At 39.0% G+C, this 26284-nt stretch overlaps 1 protein-coding gene across 2 annotated transcripts; it reads right to left on the bottom strand.

Annotated features, from left to right (window-relative positions):
• Nucleotides 1–7182: 7182 nt before the first annotated feature.
• On the bottom strand, nucleotides 7183–25458 carry Fam174a (family with sequence similarity 174, member A). 2 transcript variants are annotated; one of them, NM_001012350.1, is made up of 3 exons: nucleotides 24843–25339; nucleotides 14337–14471; nucleotides 7183–7730 (listed from the first exon to the last, which is right to left on the bottom strand). In NM_001012350.1, exons 1-3 carry the CDS (start codon nucleotides 25274–25276, stop codon nucleotides 7727–7729), a joined length of 573 nt encoding a protein of 190 aa, NP_001012350.1. In that variant the 5' UTR covers nucleotides 25277–25339; the 3' UTR covers nucleotides 7183–7726. The 2 variants fall into 2 exon arrangements, with proteins under 2 accessions (NP_001012350.1, XP_006245641.1); XM_006245579.5 differs by lacking the exon at nucleotides 7183–7730 and having other exon boundaries at nucleotides 14333–14471; nucleotides 24843–25458.
• Nucleotides 25459–26284: the final 826 nt, after the last annotated feature.

Genomic DNA, 26284 nt, shown 5'->3' with positions numbered 1-26284 from the left:
TTTTCATGACCAAGTACCAAGTACTAGAGGCGAGAGACAGTATAAGACATCCAACAGTTTAACATTGTATTAAACCAAAATGCCATTTAGTATTTCATACAAGGGCATAGCCTAACTTTTTAATGGCACCTCCAGTCAAAATCATCCTTTTATAATTTTTAATATACTTCAGATCTGTGTATCTCCTTTGGACTATTGACTGTCGAAGAGAAAAGATCATTTGTCTCCTTTGTTTATATCATTTGGTTAAAGAGAAATATTGTGGGAGGAATTGCACTAAGTTCTATAACTGCATTCAGGCCCATCATCTTCCCTTTAAGTTTAAATATACAAATCCTAGTGTTTGATCCAAGGCCTAAATGAGATATAACATGGGGAACGCTGGCGAAAGCTTGGCCTGTTTTGCAAATAAGGAAGTTATAAATCCTAGTAAAGAGATTGCCTACATTAGTGCTCTCCAAGAAATGGACATCCTTCTCTGTGTGTTTTGCATCTCCCATGATGAGTAAGTTAAGCTTAGTTTTTTGTTTTTTTGTTTTTTTCCAAAACCTACTTTATTTAGGGTTCTTAAATGCTTCAACCTCCCTTCTAATCCATTGACCAGATGTAGGGTAAGAAGATTAATAGGAAAAAGGTGTTGCGGGCTTGTTCAGAAGGAGTTCATTGGGGCTATTCTACTCCTCCTTGTCAGATACCAGCAGTCCAGTTCAACAGCAAACAGCAAACACAGCACAGTAGCAATGGTCCAATCCAGCAGAAACAGCAAAGCTCCCCTGAATCAGCAGGAGTCAGGAGAGGTGGCCAGAGTCAACCAGAATACTACAGAAATTCTTTGGCACATTTTTCTCTATAAAGTGAAGACCAAGAAAAGCCAGCAAAGAGCAGCAAAGACCAGCAAAAAGCCTTGCACAGTGTAGCAATTCAAGAATATCCTTTCATTGTTAGTGTGGTTCCATTTATATCCTTCTAAACATCACAGGCCTTCTCAAGTGTCTGCTTTCAGCAAAACATGGCATGGCGTCACAGAAGACAGCTTCCAGGGTAAAATCACAAGATAGAACTGAGTTGTTAAGGAAACCAGAAACTTCCACTTCACATTTCCCCCCTTTCTGTTAAAAAAATAAGATAAAACTAAGCAGCAACGACAAAAACAACTCTTGTCTTTTTCTCTAAAATTAACAATCTACACACAATAGAAATAAATTATGAGAACCGTAATACTCGAGATACAATGATCAAACAAAGCAACCTTAAATTTCCATCACTAAACCATCGTCAAACAATACGACCTTAAAGTTCTATCAAGATGAATCAATCTATGCCAAGTAAAATATATAAGGTTAGTTTGTTTATTTATTTATTTATGTATTTATGTATTTATTTATTTGTGCTATTATTGTTCCATTTCCCCCCCTTTTTCCATTATTAGATACAGGAGAGAGATCCCTGATTTAAAATGTGTTTCCTTTTTGACCATAACCAGTAACAGCCAACCACTCTAGAGGATAACAAACATAACACATCAAATGACCAAACCCAGCCTTCCCACCTTTTGGAAGCAGGAGAGTCATATTCTTGAAATTTCTTGTCTGGAGACAGAGGTATCTTTTGGGTTTCCTATGAAACCTGGGATATTGGCCAAGTCCTGGTAAGGCTGGCTGTGTCTTACTCTGTTTCTGTTGCCTGTCCACTCTGTGTTCTGTTCCATCTCTGTGATAGCCAGTCCCTGTGTTCTCTGTCCAGTCTGTGTGTGACCAACCGGTTGAGCTAGCCCTTTAGAAATTGATTTGCATGGCTATTTTAGAAAGGTCGGTGACTGGCATAGCCTGTGAGCGTGAATCACACGGGCTCTTTGCTCTGTGAAGACACTCATGTCTCAGCTGATAAGAGCTTTTCCCTTGGAAAATATACTTGTTATAAAGTTTTGTTGGTATCCATATTTTTTCATTCCCTGCAGATGCATAAGCATAACCACATCCCCATCTTAAAACTACTGCACGTTTCCATTCTAACGTCAACACATCCTTACAGTATGTTGGTTGGCCTAGTTCCTCAGCTTTTTTTTTTTTTTTTTGATAACCAGTGTCTTACAGCTACTGTTATTCCTTTTTTCACCAATATTAAGAGAATTGAGAGTTAATGAAGCGTTATTCAGTCTTTTTGTACTTTTTTAAACTTTCTTTTTGTTTAATAAGCATCTCTTTTTAAGGTATAATTAGCTCTTTCTATAATTGCCTCTCCTGTGGGATTGTGTGGCATACCACTAATATTTTTTATATTATAAATGCAAAGAATTGCTTAGTCTTTATATATATATATATATATATATATATATATATATATATATGCAGGAGCATTGTCAGTTTTAATTTGGACAGGTATCTGCAAAATTGCCATTATTTCTAATAAGTGGGTAATTACACAATCAGTCTTTTCAGAACTTAAAGCAATTGCCCACTGAAACCCCAAGTACCTATACATTGTATGGTGTATATACTATTGTTTTCCAAATTCTACAAAATAAAAATCATCAATTTGCCAGATGTCATTTCTTTTGTTATCCCTAGGGTTATTACCAGAAAGTAGTAGGGTTCTATATTGAGAACATGCAGGACATTTTAATTTTTATTGTTTTTTTTTTTGGCTTGTTGCCAGGTAATAGAATTTTTTTTCTTTAAACCTTTCCTATTAACATTATAGTTCTGATGAAATTTCATGGCTTCTTACATATTTCCTGTTAGAAACTGGTCAATTTCCTCATTTCCTCATGCCAGTGGACCTGGCAAACCTGTATAAGACCAAATATGAGTACTATATAATGGACAGTCTTCACTTCTGATGGCCTATTGCAATTATATAAATTACAAGTTAATCCTGATTTATCAGGAACAAATTCAACAGTCTCTATGTGCTCAAGAAGTTACTACAAACTTTTTTGCCAATCCTCATTAATCACCCATGACATAATCTCAAATATAGTAAGAGGTACTACAATTTCAGCCAGATCTGTTCCTGACAGTTGGTGAAGCCTTATTCTATCTTTTATGATTGATTCAGAAATCTTTTCTACACATTTTCAATTTTTTACATTGTTGATAAGCTAAGAAAATCCATTCCATAATACAGTCTTCTGGTTTCACAATGAACCCAGTAGGAGAATGAGTTGAAGGCAAAATAACCAAAATACAATCAAGTTTGCTTTCAATATGATCTTGCTGTCTTTGCTCTATAAGAATTAACTTTTTCTACTCCAGCTGTTGGGCATCTTGGACTGTTCAAATTTGAATCTCCTTGTAATGTTTGAAACAAATTACTTAACTTATAAATCCTTAATCCTGTTGTAGGCCTCAGCCAGTTAATATCTCCCATTAGTATTTGAAAAACATTAGGTTGGAACCCCAGTGCAGGGGAATATGGGGAGGGGGGCAGTAAGGGGAATGTATGGGGGAGGGGGAGGGGAGGGGATGGAGGTTTATGGACAGGAAACTGGGAAGGGGAATAACATTTGAAATGTATGTAAAGAAATATATCTAATAAAATTTTTTTTAAAATGTTTGAAATTGGTTCCTACAGATCTAGATCTGTTCCTTCAGTGGTCTAATTTTTTTGACTGACTTTTATAGCCCAAATAACTAAGCGAATCTCCTCTTTATATATAATTTTCTTCAGCAATCTGTAACCCATAGCATGGCAGAACTCTTTGTATTTCCTTAAACATTTTCCCTAAAGCATCTTCGTGAAAATCAGCCAACAAAAATGTCATCCATGTAATGATAAATGATATACTGGGGAAATTGCCTGCAAATTATTTCTAACGGTTGCTGCACAAAATATTGACATATAGTTGGACTATTTAATATTCCTTGTGAAAGTGCCTTCCAATTGTATCTCTTTATTGGACTATTGCTGTTTAGAGCATGTATTGCCAAAGTAAACTTTACTGTCTTACACATGGAAGGGTATTGTGAAAACACAATCTTTCAATTCAACTATGGATCATAATGTAGGTAACAGAGAATATAGACAAAGTCCAGTCAGTAAAGGATCCACTGGTTGAATTACTTTATTCATTGTTCTTAAGTCTGCTATCTTCCTTCCTTTTTCTGATTTTTTTTTTTAACAAGGGTATTTCCATTTGCTGGGAGACTCTTCTATACCTTGAGACTCCTGCTGCTCTTGTACCAGTTGTTCAAGTGTCTGCAATCTTTCTTTTGTTATGGGCCACTGATTTTGCCACACAGGTGTTTGATAATTTTAGGTTCAAGACTGTTGGTATGTCAGCAGTGGCCCCTTGTATACATTTGGAAACTCAGTCCCTGTGATGTCACTGTGTTTCAACAATGGGCACAGGTTATGATTGTTCTTAGTCACCTGTTATCAATACCTTCCCTAGGAGCATCTACCGTATCATTCCTAATTTTCTTATTTGCTCTCCTGAGAAATGCAGGGATATTAATTTGAGTACCACATTATTGTGAAAGATCCCTTACCCATAAAGTTTTTGGTATGCCAGCTACATAAGGTCTTAACTTCCCTTTGCCTTTCTGGTTCCACATAGTTAATCTATTGGACATTTTGTCTTAGTGATAATTTACCAATTCCAAGAGATGCATGCAAACCTTCTGAAGGGACCAATCTGGATTCCAAGACTTTGGGGAAAGTATATGAAGGTCAGCTCCAGTATCCCCTAAGCTTTCCATTTCAACACCATTCATGTACCATTAATTTGTGTCACTGACCATTAAGCACTGCTTTCCAGAACTTATTTTCCAGGACCCACAAAAGCCCCTGTTTTTTCTGCTGGAGTGACCTTGCCCTTGATGTATGGAAACAACTCCTGAGCAATTCTATTCCCTGCATAAAATTGCATCTCCTTTTTCACATGTGCCATAATTCTAATTTCTTCCTTGTTATCTGAATCTACTATGCCTGGATGCACAATAAATCCTTGAGAAATTAAGCTACGTCTTCCCAAGATTATTATCCCTACTGTCCCTAATGGTAAAGGACCATAAACACCAGTGGTTAACTTGTAACATCCAACTTTTGGGGATAGGGTAAGAGGTGTATTTGTGGCCAGACCAAAGCTGCACTTCATTCTGTAGCATGTATATGATCAGAAATACTTAGTTTTATTTTTCTTGTCTGCTTGGTACCTCCTGGTTGACCAAAGGCAGATAGCTCATATCGTTTGCTGCAGGGTCTCAAGCTGACAGGCCGTTGGTTTGTTTCCTGATGGCAAGAGATTTCCTCGAATGTCTCTTTTGGATCCATGTTTGCCTTTTCCACAGTGGCTACAATACCCTGGAAACCTTGGTGTTTCGTAGCAGTCAGAATCTTCTTGTTCTCATCTACAAATACCATGTTCTCTGCATCTGCTACTTTGAGCTCTGAATCTTTTAGCCTTATTTCTTTGGAAATGGCCAAAATCACCACACAGTTAAAGCATCAAGCATTTTCATTCGTGAGACTTTGAGCTATGGCTTGTCCTATCATATTGGCGTGAGACCTCTGAAACCAATACCAGTTGTCTCTCTTACCCAGTCATCCATCAGGGATCCTCACACTTGCTTTCAATGGTTTGATTGCTCTCTTACTTTCAGTATTTGCACTTTCAACTGCCCAAATCTCTATCAATGACTTTCTGGTTTCAGCGTCTGACATGGCTCTCCCCCGGCTCCTTAGTCATATCCCAAGGTTTTAAAGCTACAACACAATAATGGTTAATTATGTATGATCTCATCAGATTGGGTTTGTTCTCATAGGCTAGTATAATGGCCCTTGATCAAGAAGTTGATCATTAGCAACATTTATCCCCCTTGCTATATTACGCTGTTCTATTTCCATGGCTTCTTGCCTCCACCATGACAACCGTTGTCAAGAAACATTCTTTGCTGTATTTCTAGGAAGTGAAGACCAAGGAAGACTATCAAAGAACAGCAACGTGTTGCATGGTATAGCCATGTAAGAGCATCCTCTCAACTGTTGTAGGGTTCCATTTATAGTCTAAACATCATGTTCCCTCTCAAGTGTCTGCTTTTTTTTTTTTGCAAAATACAACATGCTCCTTCCTAAGACAGTTTCCAGAAAAACATCACATGAATCAACTGAGTTGTTAAAGAATATGGGAATTTCCACTTCAAATATGTAGACTGTAGTTTCTTTCCCTTGATTCTAAATTAATATTAGTGACAAGCTTAATGAATAGAACCAACTGTTAACCTGTGACTAAGCTGCTCTGCAGTCTCAGTCAAGATGAAACTTCAGATGAGAACCACCCCAGCCACAGTATGATGGTGCCACATGTTCTAGGTGGACAGCCAGTAAAGCGTCTCAATATACGAAGAAAATGTGGCAACAAGAACACTTTTTAGTATGCAAACTTTTAAGTTTTATTTGAAATATTACAGGCCTGGGTTATACTTAAATATACAACCATTTTTCTTGTAATCTTTTTCTTTTTGTTAGAGGAGTCTCTATTGTGGTTTTATTGAATGAGAGTAGCCTCGAGGTTGGCTTTAGTCAATACCAAATTAATTTATCATCATAAAGCAGAAGCCTATAAAATAGCCAAGTTTAGCTTTTGAGGTAGATTTTTTTTTTAATCAGCTTGGCTATAAAGAAAATGTCAAGCACAGTATAAGTAGACTTTATAAAGCTGATGTTAGTAAGTAAATTCTTGTAAGTCACTATGACTAGGAATATTCCATTCTGTCACACATTTAAATGACCTAACTGATGCTAATAAGCAATGGAGTTTATGACCCATGCCTTTTAAGTTTTATTCTAAATTTTAAAATATGTAAAATCAGTCCTGGGTGGGATTAGATTTGCTGTGAGGTAAATCTAGTCTCTACATAAAATCTGACTTCAAAGTCTACAGATGAAAATTTTCAATCTCTTGATTTCTGACAAGATTCAGATTTATCACCATACAATTTGTATTATTAACTCTCACTACAAATGTATTTGAAATTCATAGATTTCCAAAATATCTAATCTCTAATGAGATATCCAACTTTGATTTATCCTTGCCCTCAAACTTCCAGAGATCTGCCTTAATAGAGGACATACAGGTATGAGACACTATAGCTAGGGAAAATAGATTTGGACTCAGTATATAAAGATAAAACACATGTTAATATACAATTATGCAGTATTGTGTAAACACGTCTGCACCACTTAATTTTAAATTATATTTATTCTTTTTCATAGGTTAGTACAGACAATTATTACTATTTACAAACTGAAAAACAACATAATAGATTTGGCTTTTTCCCCTCAAAAACGGAAAAAGTCTTAGTAGAATTTTATTTATTTCATACCAGTTGGTTGTGGCCTAGAGGTCTTTCAATTATGACACTGACAAAAAAAAAAGCAACAGCAACTGATTAATACTTAAAGAAAACAAAGTTACAATAATACGGTAAAAGGAAGGGTCAAACGCGCTGCAGAAGTCATTTTAAAAAAGAATTTTCAAACAGAAAATCCAATAAAGTATAGTTTGTCCCTAACAACATGGAGCCCACTAATAAATACAGCAGTTCCAAATATACAAAGTTATAACAAAATGATACAATATTTATTGAGTAGCAACAAATTAAAGATTGACATAATATATGTAACTTAAATTCCTCTCCCCTTGATGGAGTGGCTTCTTATTCCTTAGACATAAAAGCTCAGTTCCTCAATAGAAATATGAAGTCTTCTCAGTAAAGGCACATGCTCATCTGCAAAATGAATGAATAAATATATGAATAACACTTGTCTATAAACACAAGGATATTATCCTTTGACTTGAAATTTTAATTATTCAAAATAATTTTATGCATTATATTGTAATAAACCCTCGCTTATATTCACAATAAAATTTTTCTCACAGAACATTAACAAATTATTTCAATGGGAATCAGACGATACAGTTTGTTGTTGTTATTGTTTCTTTTACAGTTTCGGCAACAGACATGTTTTCCATAAACACATACACTGGGATGTCTGATCACTTTTTCTTAAGTACTTATAGGAATACGAATCTTCATCTTTATTCACTCCTCACTGGGCCATATAAAGTATCTCAAAATATTGCACCTCGAGTTCTTTCTTAAATCTAGTAGTGAGGCACTTACAAGTCACTGGAGTCATCTACAACACAAATGCAATAGGATCAGATCGGTCATTTATTCAAAAGCCTGGGAATGTCTGGGAACATTCTTGACTGACAAAATCAGTCTTTGTTTTTGTTTTTCCATGACCTAACTTGGCCCCATCTATACCTTTTCCCATGTTGTACATTCAAAGCCTGAGAACAAGTGCACACTCACATAACACTACACACATCTGGAGCTTTCAACTCTCCCTGACACATCCCACAGGATCTCATCTGGCTGTCTCGTGCATTTTTAAAAATAACTGCAACTCAAGCATCACTTCATCAATACACCCTTCTCATCTGCTACACTTCATTCAGTCACACTTTCTCAGGAAAACCAGGACGGCATTACATGAGGAAAAATAAACCAAGCTCTACTTCCTGGAGAAATAACAGGTTACAAAGGTGGCCTGCTGGACTAGAGTCAGGGCCACAGGACACTGAGGGTACCTGGAGCTGAACGCTGTGCCTATTAAGAGAGATCGACACTGAAGCCGGAACACCACTAGAATGGCACTAGTACTCGATTTAAAAGCTGTCTCATTAATTTTGAGTTGTCTTCTAATCCATATCATTATAATAATTTTTTATTTTTGACAGAATTAAGCTTTCCACTCGTTCTTTGTGCTGTAAAGTTGTTTTACTCTTCCAATAGTGAAGTGAATTATTGACATTCTCTCTCAAGATTTTTTTTTTCAGAAGAGTGGTAGTTGTTTTAATGATAACATGCTATCTGATCTCCTGAGTTTTTCTGTCCAAAATAAGAGAAAATGCCACCCAGCATGTAAAGCCTGGCATGTTCTTCCCACGTTTATAGCTCCTACAGAATAGAGTGGACAAGGAAGACAGAAACACTCTGTACAAATGGTACAGAAGCTAACTTTATGAAACAGTAAGGAAGAAGAGTCCTCTTCCTCCCTGGAAATGATATGTATTTTAAAACAAACAGACAAAAAACCAAAAACCAACCAACCAAAAGGACAACAAAGAATCTGGGCAATAAAGGAGACCTTTATAACTGTTAACACAGTAGATGTAAGATACGATTGAAAAGTTATCACAATTGCTAGTACAGAGCCCAAGGTTCTTCAGACAGAAGGAAACAGAGAAAACCACAGGACTCCCCTTCCTTACTAATAGAATGGAGACACTTAGGTGAGGTATGGGACAGAATGGGAATGTTTATGATTTAGATGTAGCAAATAAATACCAAACAAACGGAATGAGATTGTAGCAGGATGAGAACTCTAGGTTATTTAAGTTCTCTTAGCCCCGATTTTCCTCCCTTGAACTATTTTACAAATTACTTCAGCAGAGCAGTCTGCTAGCACTCCTAGTAAAGAGGGTGGTGGAGTGTCTATTTAGTCACTCCTGTGATAGTTCTATACGTCAGGTTCCCAAGACAAAATGAATTCTTCCCTCCTAGTGAAATGTGCATCAATTTCTGAGATAGTGACTACGCTGACTATGCAGTAAATGTTGAATATTGTTTCTGCTAATAGAATGCAGATTCATTTTTAATTTTTACACAATACAGTAGTAAAAGTGAGACATGATAACTCCCACCTACAATCTTGGCATTTGGGGAGCTCAGGACAATCACTACAAGTTCAAGACCAGCTGTTTACATAGCAGTAATATATATGTGCGTGTTTGTGTGTGCGCGCGCATGTATGTGTGTGTATATAATTTTACATATATCATATACATATAAATAACACACATATATTAGTCTATACCGCTAGAAATATATGGATATTATATATAAGTAGTACAGACTACATGTCCATATCCATATATATATATCCAATGGTACAGACTAGTATAATACACACACACACACACACACACACACACACACACACACACACACACATATTCAATGCTACATTGGAAAACTATTAGGGTTGTACAAAATCCTATGTATTAATAAGATGCTGCCTTAAATTGTATTGACATAATATTAAAATAACCCACAAGCAGTGTTTTCTTCCTCTTTGTTACTCTGTCTTTTGCTGGATGTTTCCACTTTGGCCTCTTCCCACTTCCTACTGTTCCCTCTGTGTTGAATCCCTTCTGTAGGGCAAGCTGTCCAGTAGCTCCATTCATCTTTGTACAGATACAGATTAAGGAAGGAGAAGAGCTGAGAAACGTAGCCTCCTTCTTCCTGTCTCAGCGTTAAAGTCACTGCATTCAGTGGTGAGGACAGCTAGTAATGTACAGCAATAGAAGGAGCAGGCTTCACAGCGGACGCTGGCGACTGACAGCATGCGTTCTGTGCGGCCTGACTATGGTCATCAAATACTGGGCCATAAAGGGGAAATTAAAGTCAGCCTTCAAGGAAGGGACATAAAACTGTTGAAGTTTGGAATTTGTCATAGTATAAAAAGGATGAGATGCTGACTAGGATATTCTGATTTTTTTTCCCTTAGAACTATTGAAAATTTGATAGAAGTACTATAAAATGTTGCCCTAGGTTCTCAGTGGTAGCGTGTCTTATTAATATATGTGGAGATATCAACCTAAAAATTATTTAATAAGCTACCCTAGTAATATAAATTCTTAAGGATGATGTGCTAATGAAAGTAAATCTACTAAGTGTGACTTAGGTTAGATAATTTCATAAAATGCTTTTACTAAATCATTAGGAATTCTGTGAAAACATATTAAGTACATGGATAAGACATATATATGTTCTTTGTCTGAAATTCAGTCATCTCTGCTGCTATAATATATTTGCAAGCAAAATCTATGGCTTTATTTTTAATCTCTTTGCTTCTTTTATACTTCTTCACACAGACTTGATTCTTGTGTTTGCTTTCTTAATATGCCTTTATTCTTCTAATTTTTTATTTTATTTTAAGGTTCTATCATTCCCTTTTCACTGTCCAACCTCAAAATCTTTCCATATACCACAGCTTGCTCTCTTTCAAATTCATTACTCTTTTCATTTATTGTTATACTTACATGTATGTACAAGTGAACACATATGCATTCCTGAAGGCACATATACAACCTGCTCAGTCTATGGACAGTGTACACACATACAACAGGGCTGACTGACTGCTGTTGGATAACCAATGGGGGTGTTCTTCTCTGAGGAAGACTATTTCTTCCACTCTCAGCACTCCTTAGTTGGCTGTAGTCTTTTGTGTAGGCTTCAGGCCTGAGGCCTTCCCTTCTCTGGTTTGGGATGCCTGCTGATGCTGACTTTGCTGAGCTCCTCTTAAGCAGTTATGTTGGTGAGAATTTGTGAATGTAGCTTTTGACATTTCTAAAAACCAGTCTGACACAGAAGTCTTAATCCTTTTGCTCTTATAACCCTTACATTCAGAGTTGGAAACATAAACCTATATATGTGCCTATGTATGCACATAAGTATGTCCATTACAAAGCTGAGTGTATTACTCACAGTCTTACCAAAGAAAAAGCTCCACTCATGAATTCTAGCAGCCAACCAAGAAATACCAACCTAGCATAAAACACAAATGCAGAGCTGAGGAGTAGCTTCTACAGCACAAATCTGCTAGACTGTGAATTTAATCTGCATCAACACACATACACACACACACGCATACATGCACACACACACACAGGCACATACACACACATACGCACGGGCATGCCTACACACGCACACACACAAACACACACACACACACGCACACGCACGCACGCACACACACACACGCACACACACACACGCACACACACAGGCACACACACACGCACACACACACACACACACGCACACGCACACACACAGGCACACGCACAGGCACACACACACACACGCACAGGTACGTGCATGCACACACTAAAGGATGATGAACACAGAAACAATTCCACTGCATTCTGCTACTTTGTGTCCCTAACTATCCACCTTTGTTTCTCATTTTAAACCAAGTATTCAAATGTGAACATACGGAGGATGACTCACGTTCAAATTAGAACATATTTAACACAGATGAACTGATGCTCCAGCTGAGTTTTTCTTTGGAGGCAATCATGAACTGTAAATTTCATTTTACGTCTTTCCTTTTTGTGAATGTATACAGCAAACATCTTATACATACCTAGCATAATTAAATATAAAATGGTCATTGTAGATGATAATAATGATAGTTCTACGGCGTAACTCAACTCTAAAGACTGTCTACTCAGCACTCTGACATGGCGCCCAAGGTCGTCTTCTATTTACCTAGTGTGTCTTTGGGCTCATGGCACTGCATGGTATTTTTCTTCTGATTCTAATATGAAGGTAAGTACAAATTACACACATTGACTATTAAAGGCAAGCTAACAAATTTAGCTGGCCCACACTTTAAAAAGAGACAGCCAATAAAACCAGTCTTACACAAAAACAGTAGACCCTTGCTACTCCTCTTGTTAGTCCATCAGAACCAGATAAGATCATCCATTGCTGAAGACAGCGCACATTCAAATCCATGATATAGAGACATCACGCTAGAACTGAGCCACGTTTTCTCCCTATTAGCTTTCTCGGGCTGGAAGGCACCATAAAGACTACTGGCACTCTAACTACCAACTCTCAAAGAGGAATCACAAATTTGGCCTGAGAGTTTTATTTAATCAATAAGAATTTCTGGGGGCATTGCTTGTGATTCACTATGTAGGAGATCTACATCCCAACAGGAGAGAAATCTTGGGATCTAGACAAGGGTAACAAAAGTTGAGCGATTCCATTCTACATCAATACAAAAAAGTAACCCTGCATGAACCTAAACAATTAAAATGACAGCCTGCACGGTATGGCCCCGGCTGTTAGACAGGACTTTAGCCCTCGACCAACAGAATGTATGCCTGGCATCCTAAACATAGCAAAACAAAATAAACAAAAGCCACATAGCTAAGAGCTTGGGAGCATAGGGCCCAGAGGGGATTCACTACTGTGGTTCAGATAAATTGACATGGAACCCACCACATTCTAAATGTTTATACCCATAGACAAATGTTACTCTTATTCTTAATCACAGACACATCTCTCTGCAAGGAATGATAGTGAGTGCAGAATCAGGGCTGCCCCAGGTGTTAACACGTAGTAGTTGAAAGCTTAGCCCTAAGCAGGGCATTTAAGCCACTCCAATGAAGCTCAGAAAACTTTTGAGAAGAGTAAGCGGAAGGAATACAATGGCTGGAAGTTAGACAGAAGGATGATGGGATGCTGTCTTCAGGACATGGCAAGCCATGGCGAAGAGCAGCTTATACCACTGCACCTGTAAATAGCCAGTCATGAACTGGGGCCTGATTCCTCCCGGCTGAGCTACTGCTACTAAACAACTCTGGTGACAGAGAGTCCTGCATGCAGTTACGGACCTCACTGTGAGACCACAATGCTGACACATTGTGTTCACAAGTCCAGGTGAAACTCACTGCAGCTGATCCAAATCAACAAGGCACGATTGTGGAAGAGAAACTTGTAACAAAGAGGGTGATAGGAACTCTAGGGGAGAGGGAGACAAGGTAGGGGTGAGGTCAGGTAGAAGTTACTACATCCATATATGAAACTGTCAAAGGATAAATTTCACCAAGCAAAAGATTTCTGTGTCCTCTGATTTATATGATTCTAGATTCTACCTTGCCTTCGAAAGAAATCCTGTGTGCTCTTAGCCTATCTTTCCTACCTGCTGGAACCTTTGCTGCCTCTTCTCATTCCATTTTCACTGATACTAATTCATATACCCTTGTAATTCTGTCTGTCCAAACACCCCAGGAAAGGTTTGAATGTGTTGTGGGACTAGATCTGAATACAGAGATCATAGCTATACCATGAAACAACAAACTTCTAGTCTTAACAGTTCCGTCAGGAAGTATTATATGCAAACCAAAAAAGTGAAATAAAATCATTTCAGACTGTAAAACTAAAAGCATGTTTACAAATGTTTCTCAAAAGCAAACATTGGCAAGCATATGCTTTGGTAATGCACACTGTAGAAATAAAACATGTCAGACATTAACACTGCGAAGAGAAAGCTCATGGTAGGGAATGTATACCATTGTTTATATCCATTTCAGCAAAGCCTTATGAATGAAACCCATGGCTTGGGCAAGACAAAGAACACTAAGCAGAACCCAGTAAAGTCCACTAGAATAACGCCTGCAAAATGATAGTGTACTTCAATTGTCTGGGCAAAGGTCTGCACCATGACACACTGTAGCAACTTACCTTCTAGGATGATTGGCATCAAACAATGTATTGTCATCATCCTCATCGTCTTGTTCTAAAGGTGTCAATTCCATGTTTTCTATGTTAGTATCCAAAACACCGTACCTCCTAGTTTTGCGGTTTCTTCTTCTCATCCTAGTAAACCAACCAAATAAATAAATACAATTTGAATATAGCCTTATCTTTACTTTATATGTAACTGTAAACTAAAGAAATTAGTCTGTGTTTCCTATCAAGCACACCCTCAGTAAAACTGATAAAATGCAGTCATATTAAAACAATCAATTTAGCATGAAGGATTGCTGGTAATTCATTAAATAAACTCATTCCTATATATTCATATGGCTTCAGCATTTCTTCTGAACCTCTGTGAACTAAAGTTGAGTGATATTTGTTATTTTTATTTGTGTGTATGTATATGTGTGAATATGTATAAGTGAATAACATGTGTGTGAATGCTCCATAACCCAGAAGGAAGAGGGGGCCACATCCCTGCAGCATAGCTACAACTGGTTCTGAAATACTCCACATGGGTCCTGGAAACAACTCAATGTCTTGTGGAAGAACAGCAGTCATCTTAACTGCTGAGCCGTCTCTCCAGCCCACAGGGCTACTTTTGCAAGCCTTCCTTCAGATACTAACGCTTTCTGAGGCGCTCTGGTTCCAACCTTTATCTCTTGTCTTTGATGTCTTCTCATTGACGGACACAACTACGTATTGCTATTACCACCCAAAAGCTGGGCACTGAACGTCCTAGACATACAATTAGATTTAGATTAGTGGCTCATAACCTAGACTACACATCAGAATCACCTGAGAGCTTTAAAATGATCATACTTGGGGCATGAATAACCCAAAAATTTCAGGAATAGAAACTCAGCATCACGAAGCTGGTGACTTCTGACTCAGAAATCCAAACTATGATGTTACATTTGATACCTGAGAATATAACACAATAGTGTTAACACTATAGAGAGGCCATGCAGTGAGTGTTGTACAAGGACTTGCTGGCGATTTGAAACAAAACAAAAAATATTTCAGCAAGTGATCACAAGTAAAATTTATTTTACTTAAATTATAATTTACTCAGCTTAACATATTAACTGATATTTAGAATATTCAATTCAGTTCCAATGGCAGAGTATTAAGAGCCCCCTCAAAAGTAACTGACAATCCTAGGGGTTGGGGATTTAGCTCAATGGTAGAGTGCTTGCCTAGCAAGCACAAGGCCCTGGGTACGGTCCCCAGCTCCGGAAAAAAAAAAAAAAAAAGTAACTGACAACCCTGAAAGACAAGTACCTGTATATTTATGCATAGATGCACACAATAAAATCAAGTGTTTGCACCATATTAACCAATAGACACTATATTAGGTTTTTGAGTATAAAATGTCTATTCTCAGCTATCAAAGTTTGTGAGCTATTACTACATCTGCAGAAAAATATGATTTCCACAAGTCATTTCTTATAGACTTATCTTTATATCTACCTGAAGGTGATGAAGTAATAAACTAGTTTCAGAACAATATTTAACATAATAAAGGCTTTAACTAGAAAGAACAAGACAGTATAAAGTATAAAGTAGCATTATATAGTAAGAAATTACATGCTTAAACTAGCAAATGACAATGAAAAATGTGTTGATGTATAAATCAACACACAGACGTTTGCCCACATTCTCGCAAGTCATATAAAACACAATCCGAAGTTTTTGCTTCTATTTGGGTTTTATGGGCCAATATGATTTCTGTCACATATCTGTCTTAATATTTTGTATTGTTTATAATCCTTAAAAATTCTTTTGTCTAGGACTTTATAAGAACTTGCTGGCAGATGGGATTTAACTTGTTTACTAAGCTAAATATAGACTTCTTAAAGTGCTTCACAGAAAAGCTATCAACATTACTATGGAAAGAAGAAAAAAATGAAGGGAAGTAAGTAGTCACTATTGGTTTCTTTCACTTAAGGATGGGTAACTGAGGCGCTCCTTAAATATCTGTGATGCTTCACATGCGCTCACACAGCAGCTGACACGAGCACAGACTGTGGATACAGACAGTTCTACCAGAGCCTCTTTCTCCTTGGCAATTCTTTCAGTGGGTTTTCTAAACCACATGACTTCCTAGCCTAGAGTTTTAGTCAAAGAGGATCTTGATGTCATGTGAACATATCTTGGGTAACAACTTACCACTCCCATGTAGAACAAATGAGCAGCATGCTAGGACCCTGGGTTAACTCGGCTAATGCTTTAACTGTGGTAAGTCGTCACAAGTTCAGTGATGTCTCAATCTCAGCAAACAGGTAAAACAGCTAACATCATACGCCATTCCCAGGTATGATACAAACACCAGGGTGCACTGACAGGAACTCAGCGTGTATATAATCTGGGCATATTCTCTCTGTAGTTTACACTGTAGATGTATTCAGTAACATATGTAAATACTATCCTTCAAACATCTCTTAAAAACAAGAGCCTATTCATACGAGAATAATTAAGGGCTAAATAATAATAGTGTGAGATGCAGCTAGATTAATGTAAATTTACCAATTAATATATGTATTAACTCACATGAAAATTAAATAAAACTTAAAGGTCTTATATTAATAGAATAATTTGAAATGTCATTTATCTAAAAATGTCTTTCCTCACTCTAGTGGTTTATTCAATGATGCTCACATGTCATGACAGCTACTGTTAACACCCATGCTTCTTAACTGGCCTGCCCAGGGACCCTGCAACACACAGGATATGTCATCGCTAGCTGTCAAGATGTGACACATTTCCCCAACACTTATCCACTGACCATGAGTCATATATCCTCCCTATGTGCATGTGTTATATCCCCTTATAAAAAGCCAGTGCCTCCTCTCCCTACTCTCTTCCCTCCTCCCCCTTACCCACAGGCAGTGTCAGTACACCTCCATCCCCCCATAAACCCATCACGTGCGATCTGCTGTATGGTCTGACTTTTTCCATCGGTAGCTTAGATGCTAAGAGTTATACCACATAAAAATATCAACTGCTATATAAACAGAACTACATGTAGTGGTATTTCTAAAGGAAAATTAAAAAAACAAAAACTGTAAATTCATTGTGATGGCCCAATGAACTATTTAAAATGTTAAGTATAAGATATAGACTTTAATAAAGAAAAATATTAAGGTAAAAATGCTATTTTTATCTTTTACTATCCAGTTTACATTACTTTTCAATCAAAATCTAAATGAGACTTTGAATCCACTCCTTATATTCTTTGCTTTCATACAGATAAATGTGCTAATAATTATATATTCACTAATATGCATACTTTTCAATTCGGCATAAAAAACACATATTGTAACACAAAGGTATATTTTGTGCCTCATGAATATTAGAAATATTACCTAAAATAAGCAGAGGAGTATGGAGTACTGAACTGGCAGAAAAAGACAGTAAAACAGTAATCCATACTCAGGCACAGTTAATCACAGCATAAGCCATTCAAGTGGATGTCTTAACATAAATGCAGATTCCTTAATGTTTCACTAAATATATCCAGTTCAGTCAGAACTCTCTTTGTTTCAATAATATGCATCAGTCATTTATTACTGAAGTAAGCTTGATAAAATTTTATGTGAAAACATTTGATGCCACATAAAATAAACACAACAGCATTTCACTTTACCACTCAGTGGAGATGAGAACACCTGACTTGGTTCACGAATGTGTTCCTTTTCATTTTCTTCTAATGGAATATGTGTCAGGACTGTATTAAGTATGAACTAATGTAACTAGCTGAAATTTTGTTTCATAATACATTCAAGCTGGAATGAGGAATATGCAAATCACTCCTTGAGGTGGTTCACAGCTGCTACATCTCAACTGGCCAAAGGTGGAGTCAGGAGGAGTTGGAGGGCACAGCCTGGCTCGGTTAGACACTGAACTGGAGGAGGCCATCTGCTACATGCCACCATGTCCCAGACGAACATAAACGAATAACCAACCAAACGCAGAAAAAGAATTCATCAAACAGGGAATTGATGAAAAAGCAAGATACTCTAAATAAAGAGAAAAAGACCAAGAAGGAGCGATGCTGCCAAGGCCAACCAAGCACATCCTGTTGTGTGCACCGCTGACAGAAAGCTGTGAGGATGCATGCAAGGGGACCAAGTACTTACAAACTGTCCTCTGTGTGACTATGCTCAATTAACTCAGCCTGCTACAGTTAGAAGCCAGGCTATGAGAAGGAAATGAAAGATGAGGAGATGACCGGGGTATGTCAGATAAGAGCAGGCATGTGCAGGGTGGGCTGCCATAGATAAAAGCTCTCAGGAGCCCTGCCCACGTTACTCCTACTGAGTGTTAGATAATCCTCGCTGTCTTCTGGTTCTTTGCTTTCTGAATTCCTTCAAATGTTCCTTCTCTATTGCTCCTATCCCAGGGCTGGCATTTAAACACAACTCAACAGATTATTCTTGAATGCACATCTTTTTATAAAGTAATCCAAAACTTCTCTCTGCCTGTAGGAAGCACAGCTTGGAGTGAGCACTGTAGAAACCAGACTGTCAATTACATGGGTCTATTTTCTTCAACAGAAGGGGCTGAATGAAGCCTGGTCTTCTGGGATGCAGAGTGGAAGTGGTCAAAGAACCATGCTATCCGATTGTACCAGGAGTAGCCTCCACCTCAATCCCCCATAGCCCGGTGTAGTTCAGGCTTTGTCTCGGTGACTGGAACCCATCCTCATGAAAGAGGTCCTGTGTACTTTGCATCCTCACCAATAAAATCTACCCTTAAGCTTATTACAGCTCTGTCGGCCAATTAAACTCATTCCTATTGTAAAGGTCATGAGGACTTTGCTAGGGAGTTTCTATGCAGCAAGGCCTAAGGCTTTGCTGTGATAATTGCCATATTTGGAAACCTCTTCCAAAGTTTCACTGTGTATAAATATGTAAGAATAAACCAGAGAGCCACTCTGGAAGTTAACTGAAAGTCTGAACTGACATTTTCACTTTGTCTAGATCATCTCCCTGACACATGAATAGACAGTTATGATTACTAACAGTAGCACTGAGAGTAATAAACAGCTAAGACATGAAGTGCTCGAAAGGTTTGTACAGTGCGCACCTGCAACCCCAGTGCTAAGGGGACGAAAGAAGGAAGAGCAGGGGCCAATTTCAGCCTCTACTACTCAGGGAATTTGAGACCAGCCTGAGCTACATGAGGTAAAACACTGTCTGAAAAAGAGAAAGAAACCCTCAAAAGTATTCTGTATAATTATAGGAAAAAAGAGGTAGATTTTCAGATCACATGGAAAAACAAGGAAAACAATAACCATTATCTCCCTCCAAACCCAGTAATGGCTGTTACCTGGCAGAATCTGTGCTGTTTTAGGTGGACCCTTAACTAGTCCCCACAGTTAGATACCTTCACTTAACTAGTCCTCACAGTCAAATACCTTCACTTCCCGACTCACAGATCCGAGCTGAACTTTGAGGACAGCATGGAACTTGCACGTCAAGTTGGGAATAGACAGCACACGGGGCTGTGTGGTCTTTTCTGTTCTCCTAGCCAGGTGCCCTTCGGTGTAGCCTGTTAGGAAGGCAGCCTCCTTGCTGCCCAAATCCTCACTATGTTCTGCTTTGTTCTGTTTCCTTTGACGGCTTGATATCTCAAAACTCTAGTAAATTCCATCACGTAGCCAGTCTTGTCTAGTCTGTCTTCCTTCCTTCATTCCTTCCTTCCTCCCTCCCTTCCCTCCTCCATGTTTTGTAGGAGAGAAGGGTGAGAAAGGATATTTCTGCTGAGAAGCTCAATGAAATACCTACTACTTTTCCTAGGAGAGTACTTACATTCTCGGTCTGCTCAGGCCTACTTAAATACTTTGCTAATATTTGGGTGTAAGCACTGTGCTCCTTCCTATCGGAAATGTGTTCAGTAAAATAGCCACTCTGCTCTGGGTTCTGCTCTGGGTTTCCTAGTCCTCTCCAGTAATTTCATTACACACGGATGACTGACAGGCTACACCGTCTCATCACTGACATCTTGAGGGAAGGCCACACAGCATAGTGCACACTGCCTAATTTCACAGTTTGCATAAACATTCAGGAAAGTTTCATCCCTCAGAAAAGTAGTTTTCTGAGGAGTCATACTTGTTAAATATCCGTTAATGCACTTTCACCTCCCTTGATACAAAACCAGAGCACAAAGGACACTTTCAAAGGCTATCTAAGCAACTGGACGCTTTAAAAATGGAGAACTTCTCATCTTACCTACTGCTAGTTCTTATTACAAGGCCTAGTACTGACAGGCACTGAGCAATCCTTACTAAATTAATGGCAGTGACTAATAGATATAAATAGCAATGCAGGCTTTCTATCTTCGTCACTGTCTAAACTGAATTTCCATCAATGACTTAATTTTATAATTAGTGGTAAAACTCATTCAGTAAGTCACAATTTTAAGGAAGCAGATAAGAAGCTGGGCGTGGCAGCAAACAGTTTAATTCCACTGCAGACAGAGGTGGGTGCCTCTCTCGGTTTAACACTGCCTTGCTCTCCACACCAAGTACTAGGCCATCTGGGTGGCATAGTGAGACTCCAAATACATATGGATAGATAGGTAGATAGGTAGGCAGACAGATGGCAGACAGACAGAGAAATAGAAATAAAAAGGAATCAGATAAACAAGACAATGTATACCAGTTAGTAGTTGGTTTAAAATACAGTCATTCTCAGACTCTATCTAGCGAACCAAGAAAATCTTTGAAGGGTGGAATGTCGGGTTAACATAGCACACAAAATTAATTTATTTTCAGTTTAATACAGTAATGAATATCAATAAATACTAAAGTTCTCTTACTTTTTCAATTTGCAAAGTTTTAAAAAGTAAACATTCAACAAAACACATATTTCACACAGAAACATTACCAATTTCATTTTTTTCATAAATCGGCTGGCCATTTTCACGTACACTATCACCCTAAATAAAATATATTTGTTAAAAGAGACGCTAGCCACAGGATATGTTAGGTTCAGGCAGACCTGGACTTGGGCAGGTCCCAAGTGCATGCTCCAGATAAACCACTTAGCCTTGTTCAGGCGCAACTGATATTCAGAAGAATATTACCTACTTTGAGGATGTTTGCAAGAATTAAATAGAAAATGTACTCCTAGTCTGACATGGCAGCTGACACACATCAATCGGCGATTAATACTGACTGGTTTATGCACATACAGGTAAAATCAATTGGCGATTAGTACTGACTGGTTTATGCACACGCAGGTAGAATCGCCAATAGTCTTAGTTACAAAGTCAGATTCTTTGAAGGAAGCCTTGTATTAGTTTTCAAGGTTCTAGTAAATGGTTAAAATTATATTAATGCTCTGCAGTTTCTTTATGCTAAGTAGTAACAGAACACAGACATAATTTTTATATCTGTTTTTAATTGCTGCCAATAGCTGTACATACATATTGCCCCTATCACCCAAAGAAGGCAAGATGGGAAGGTAAGACGGACCACTAGCAATGGGCTGCACTTTTTAATTATCTGTGAACAGTTTGATGAATGTCCCTGTGCTCTTTATGTGAGCGCAGTGGGGGCACTAATGCTGATTTATTTCAAAATGGTACTGCGATTGCCCAGTGTGGGCAGCTGAACAAATATTGACGGGCTGAGTAAGGACGATCAATGCAGAGTTTGGTGCCACCACTTCAAAGAGTTCTTTATCTCTATTTCATAGAGTTCTGTGACTGGAGAAGTCAAGGAGCTTCCCAAGGAAGGGAAAGTAGAAGCATCACAATGAATAAACACGACACAGCGTGACAGAAAAAACAAAAAAGAATGCTTAAGACAAGAACAATTAATCATAAATTTATGATAGAAACTTTTTTAATATATAATCAACATATACCCTTAAAATTATAATAACCCTCTATGGTTGTTTTCTGGTCTTACACAGTTTACTATAGGAAGAAAGTCCTACAAAGAAAGAAATTCCGTTGTGATTGAGTATTTCTTTGTTCCATCAGCAAATAGCAATACCGTTTAAGTTTCTAATCCTCACCACTCACCTAAAGCGTGAACTGAGGCCAACCCTTCAAGCAACGTTATTCTCTCTAAACACTGCGCAGAGCTAGCAAGGCTAGCAGTGGGCGTACAGTAAAGAACAGAGCAGACAAGACACATATTCAGAGAGAGGGTGTGTCCTTATATGAAGTTTAATTTGCTCCTACGGTACTCCAGCGATGTATTCAAGTTCCTCTACAGAAAGAATGTCACTGCTTGGAGTAATTCTATACTGCCAAAATAAGTTATTTCTACCCAAGTATTTGTGATGCTGAGTTAGATTAAGACAAAACATTTTCAAAGTCTCGTAGAGTTTGACATAATAAAATTTCCCAATGAAAATAATCAGTTTGTCCCCACGTCATCGGTTATGGAAATGGTTCGGGAACGGACTCCTCGACACAAATAAGCCTCTCTGGTTCTCTGTCACACATATTTTGGGAAAGGCGCCAGAGTGAGCAACCACCATAATGAGGATAAAAAGCACAATCTGGAAGGAAAGAGGAAGAGTTCTGGATATACCCAGATTTAGTCAGCATCAACTAAGCTTTGGATGTTAGACAGCCAACTAAATGTAGAACTTGAAGTACACCAACGGGTTAGACGCTGCCTGAAGTATGCAGTTTTTATCAGCAACAGTGCTAAATCTGGCTCTCTCTTCTCATACCACAGGATACGGAATCATCCGAGAATCAGAAAAGGGTGAGTCCTTTCAAGATGTACTGAAAGGAACACAGAGAGGTGATAGCAGTGACCATTTTTACAGAAGATGCCAAGTAAGGGAGGACAAAATAAAAACACAAGAACAAGCAGCACGTCAAGGAAATGGTCAGTATAGCCATGCTTTCTATAAAGGATAACATGGTCCTGACAGGAATTATGCACAGTATTAAATAAAAACTACATAGTAAAAATGATTTAATTCTCCGCTAAGATTTCTTAAGTCTCACTTTGGTGGTCGTAAGCTTTTAATAACTTCTGAATACTAACTTCCCAGTGACAAAGTGACAAGTTTTCTGAACTTTGTAAATCAACAGTTTCTAGCTCAATGACACTGTTTATGTGAGGCGCTCTTAAGTGCTTTAAATTCCTTTCCATTCTTAAAACTTATTAAAGAATTCGGGAGGCTATGTAGATTCTGACCTGATCTGAACAAAGAAAACACTTGATTTAAAAACCTTAACCCTTAAGTTAGCTGTTCTTAAAACCAAAAATAGTGAAAAGAATGACTTTTTTTGTCTTCAAAAATCTATTTAACATTTGGCCTAAACCATGTATAAAAAATAAAAAAATGGGAAAAAGGAAAAGATACCATAGACTGTAAAATTTTTGTCTGCATCCAATCATTTGTAATATTTGGTTAATGGATATAAAGAAAATCCACCAGCAAGAACGTATCACCTTGGCAAAGAAGGGATCAATTTAATACACAATTTTTGATTGTTCTTTAAGAAGATATACAACACTAACTAGACAGGGCGGACTTCCTTGCTATCAGTTTCAATGTAGAATTTCAAACCTTACCAGTAAAGTGTTTGTATTTTATACACTTGTAAGATAATGTATTATTTGGAAAACAAATGTAAAACTGTAGCTAATGAAGATGTGTAAAAGGAACAAATTCTGTAAGATTCTTTGAGACAAGTCATGTTGGTTTTCCATTCACAAACACCTTTTAAAAACACTAAATTCTGTTTTGGGGATTTAAAGACATATTAACTAATGCAGTGTGTAGTTATGGGGAAAGTGTGAAGTAATTTGGAAAACAGGAAATAAATAAACCAGTACAAATCTCACAAAATACCATCTGTTCTTACTTTAGGGAAAGGAAAAACCATTAGCTTTTCCACAGCTGTTCTCTTGGCTACCCCCTTCTGGTGGGGTCTTCTCTATTTGATACCTCTCCAGAGATGTAGTACCCAATAAACTGAGTACAAGTTACTTAGGGATAGATCAAGGGCTCCATCTAAGAAACACAACTGGTAAGTTTTGCAGAAGTGAAAGGTCCGTTAGGTCTTTCTGCTTTTACTTTCGTGGTACCCTGACTGACAAATAGGACTGCATTCTAACAGGCGACAGCACTGACAGGTGAGTTACACCAAGTGCAGAGTAGTATGTAAAGTATCGCACAGCAGTGTTGTCAAAATTTCAGGGGATGGGAGAGCACTTCCACTTCGGGGTATATTAAGGCAGAGGCAAGTCTCAGAGAGCAAGATGCTGAAGGTAGGTTACTGAATTACAGATGAAAGGCAACAGCTGGTGTCACCTGCTAAGGTAGCACAGGCCATTAAGACAGCCAACCAGAAGGTCCTAGATTCCAGCCCCTGACGCTGGGGACTGGGGACCAGAGAAGGGGGTGAGTGAAGCCCAGGTTACAAACATTCTCCCTGCTTCACACAGCAGGCCTCCTGTCAGCCAGCTCTAGGCCTCAGGGGATGCCCATCGAGGCTATGCCTCACCTGACGGTCCTGACCACGAAGTACACCAGCACCGCGGCGCTCACCACCACCAACACGGTCAGGGCCCTTTGGGTCATGGGCTTGTCGCTAGGATTGGGACTCACGGCCAGGCTGCCACCCAGAGAGCTTTCTCCGGCCTTCCCTTCAGGACCGTCCGCCTCGGACGCCGCCCCGGGAATGCTGCCATTGCGGCTCTCCGCGCCTCGCGGCCCGGCGCCTTCAGACTGAGCTTGGCCTCGCGGCTGGGCCGCGGTGGGTCCGGGAGGCAGCGGCGACAACGTACGCGGCCCGGGTTCGAGAGGCTTGGACTCCTGCACCGCCCTGGGCACAGTCGACGGTAGCACCACGGACTGGTTCAGCGCGGGCAGCAACAGCAGCACGAAAGCCGAGGCCAGGAAGTGGCAAGGCCCGGAGCAGCCGCGCCGGGTCGGCATGGTCTCCACGCCGGCCTCTCAGCACGCCGCAGCCGCCGGGCCGGCCTCCCGGTCCGCAGCGCCGACCATGGGCGCGCCGGAACCGCAGAGCCCACTCTCCGGCGGAGAGCAGGTGGCTGAGACTGCGCCGGGCGGCTTCGGCGGCGGCGGCAGCGGCGGCCTGCGGGGACAACCGGAAGTTCGTACATCTCCGCAGCCACTGCTGCTACGGACGCCTCCGGTTGCTAATATGTAGGGGCGGGCCGCGCTCAGTGACGTCAGGGTGTTCGAGCCTATTGCGCACGCGTGGCTGTGGGACCCTCAGCCGGGCGGTCTATTCCAGGCTTTCCATTCTTCATGAGTCTTCCTATTAGTGAGACAGCTAGGCTGGAATGGGTCACCTGAACAAGACGAAAGAATGTGGGGAAACGTGAGCGATACCAAACTCGCTTTAATTTCCTTGATGCCGAACTTCCAAACTGCACCTAATCAGTAAACACTAGCTCTCTCTTACAAACTTTAAAGAGAGCTTTTCCTAGCTTTAAGGGTTCCGACTTTCCTTGGAATCTTTTACTTTAGAAAATGTAGAGTTATTTATTCCGATTCTCCTCCTTTAAAATGTAAATATTTGTAAAATAAAACCCTCTTGTCGGTTTCCAGGGACCTACAGTCATTCTTTTGAAATATGTCCCTATTTACTAGTTTCTGCTTATGGGGTGCCTTAAGCTGCAAAACTATCCCAGGACTTAATAGAAGACCGAAAGTTTGCATATTAACTTAGCAAACACATAAGGCTGTATTTTCAGAACTTGAGATCAAAGTTTTGTACTCTTACATTTGAATAAAGTTGTCTTTATCTACGATTTCCATCAAGTAACACTGACACAAAGCAGACACCTGCTTGGGGCACTGGGAAAGGGATTGAATATAAATATGCTTAGTTTTTTTCTTGAGCTTTCTTTCAGTTTTATAATAGACAGAATTTTAGCTTTCTCAAACATCTGTCAAGAGTCAGTTACTTAAGACTGG

The sequence above is a fragment of the Rattus norvegicus genome, chromosome 9 (genome assembly GCF_036323735.1).
Source record: "Rattus norvegicus strain BN/NHsdMcwi chromosome 9, GRCr8, whole genome shotgun sequence".
Classification (NCBI taxonomy): Eukaryota; Metazoa; Chordata; class Mammalia; order Rodentia; family Muridae; genus Rattus; species Rattus norvegicus.
The sequence above is the reverse complement of the archived record's forward strand: the minus strand, read 5'-3'. Positions and strand labels throughout refer to the sequence as shown.

Coding starts and splice junctions, on each gene's coding strand:
- Fam174a (XM_006245579.5), bottom strand. CDS start 25,276: ATGCCGACCCGGCGCGGCTGCTCCGGGCCTTGCCACTTCCTGGCCTCG. Junction 14,472..24,842: donor TTCGTGGTCAGGACCGTCAG/GTGAGGCATAGC, acceptor TTGGTTTACTAG/GATGAGAAGAAGAAACCGCA.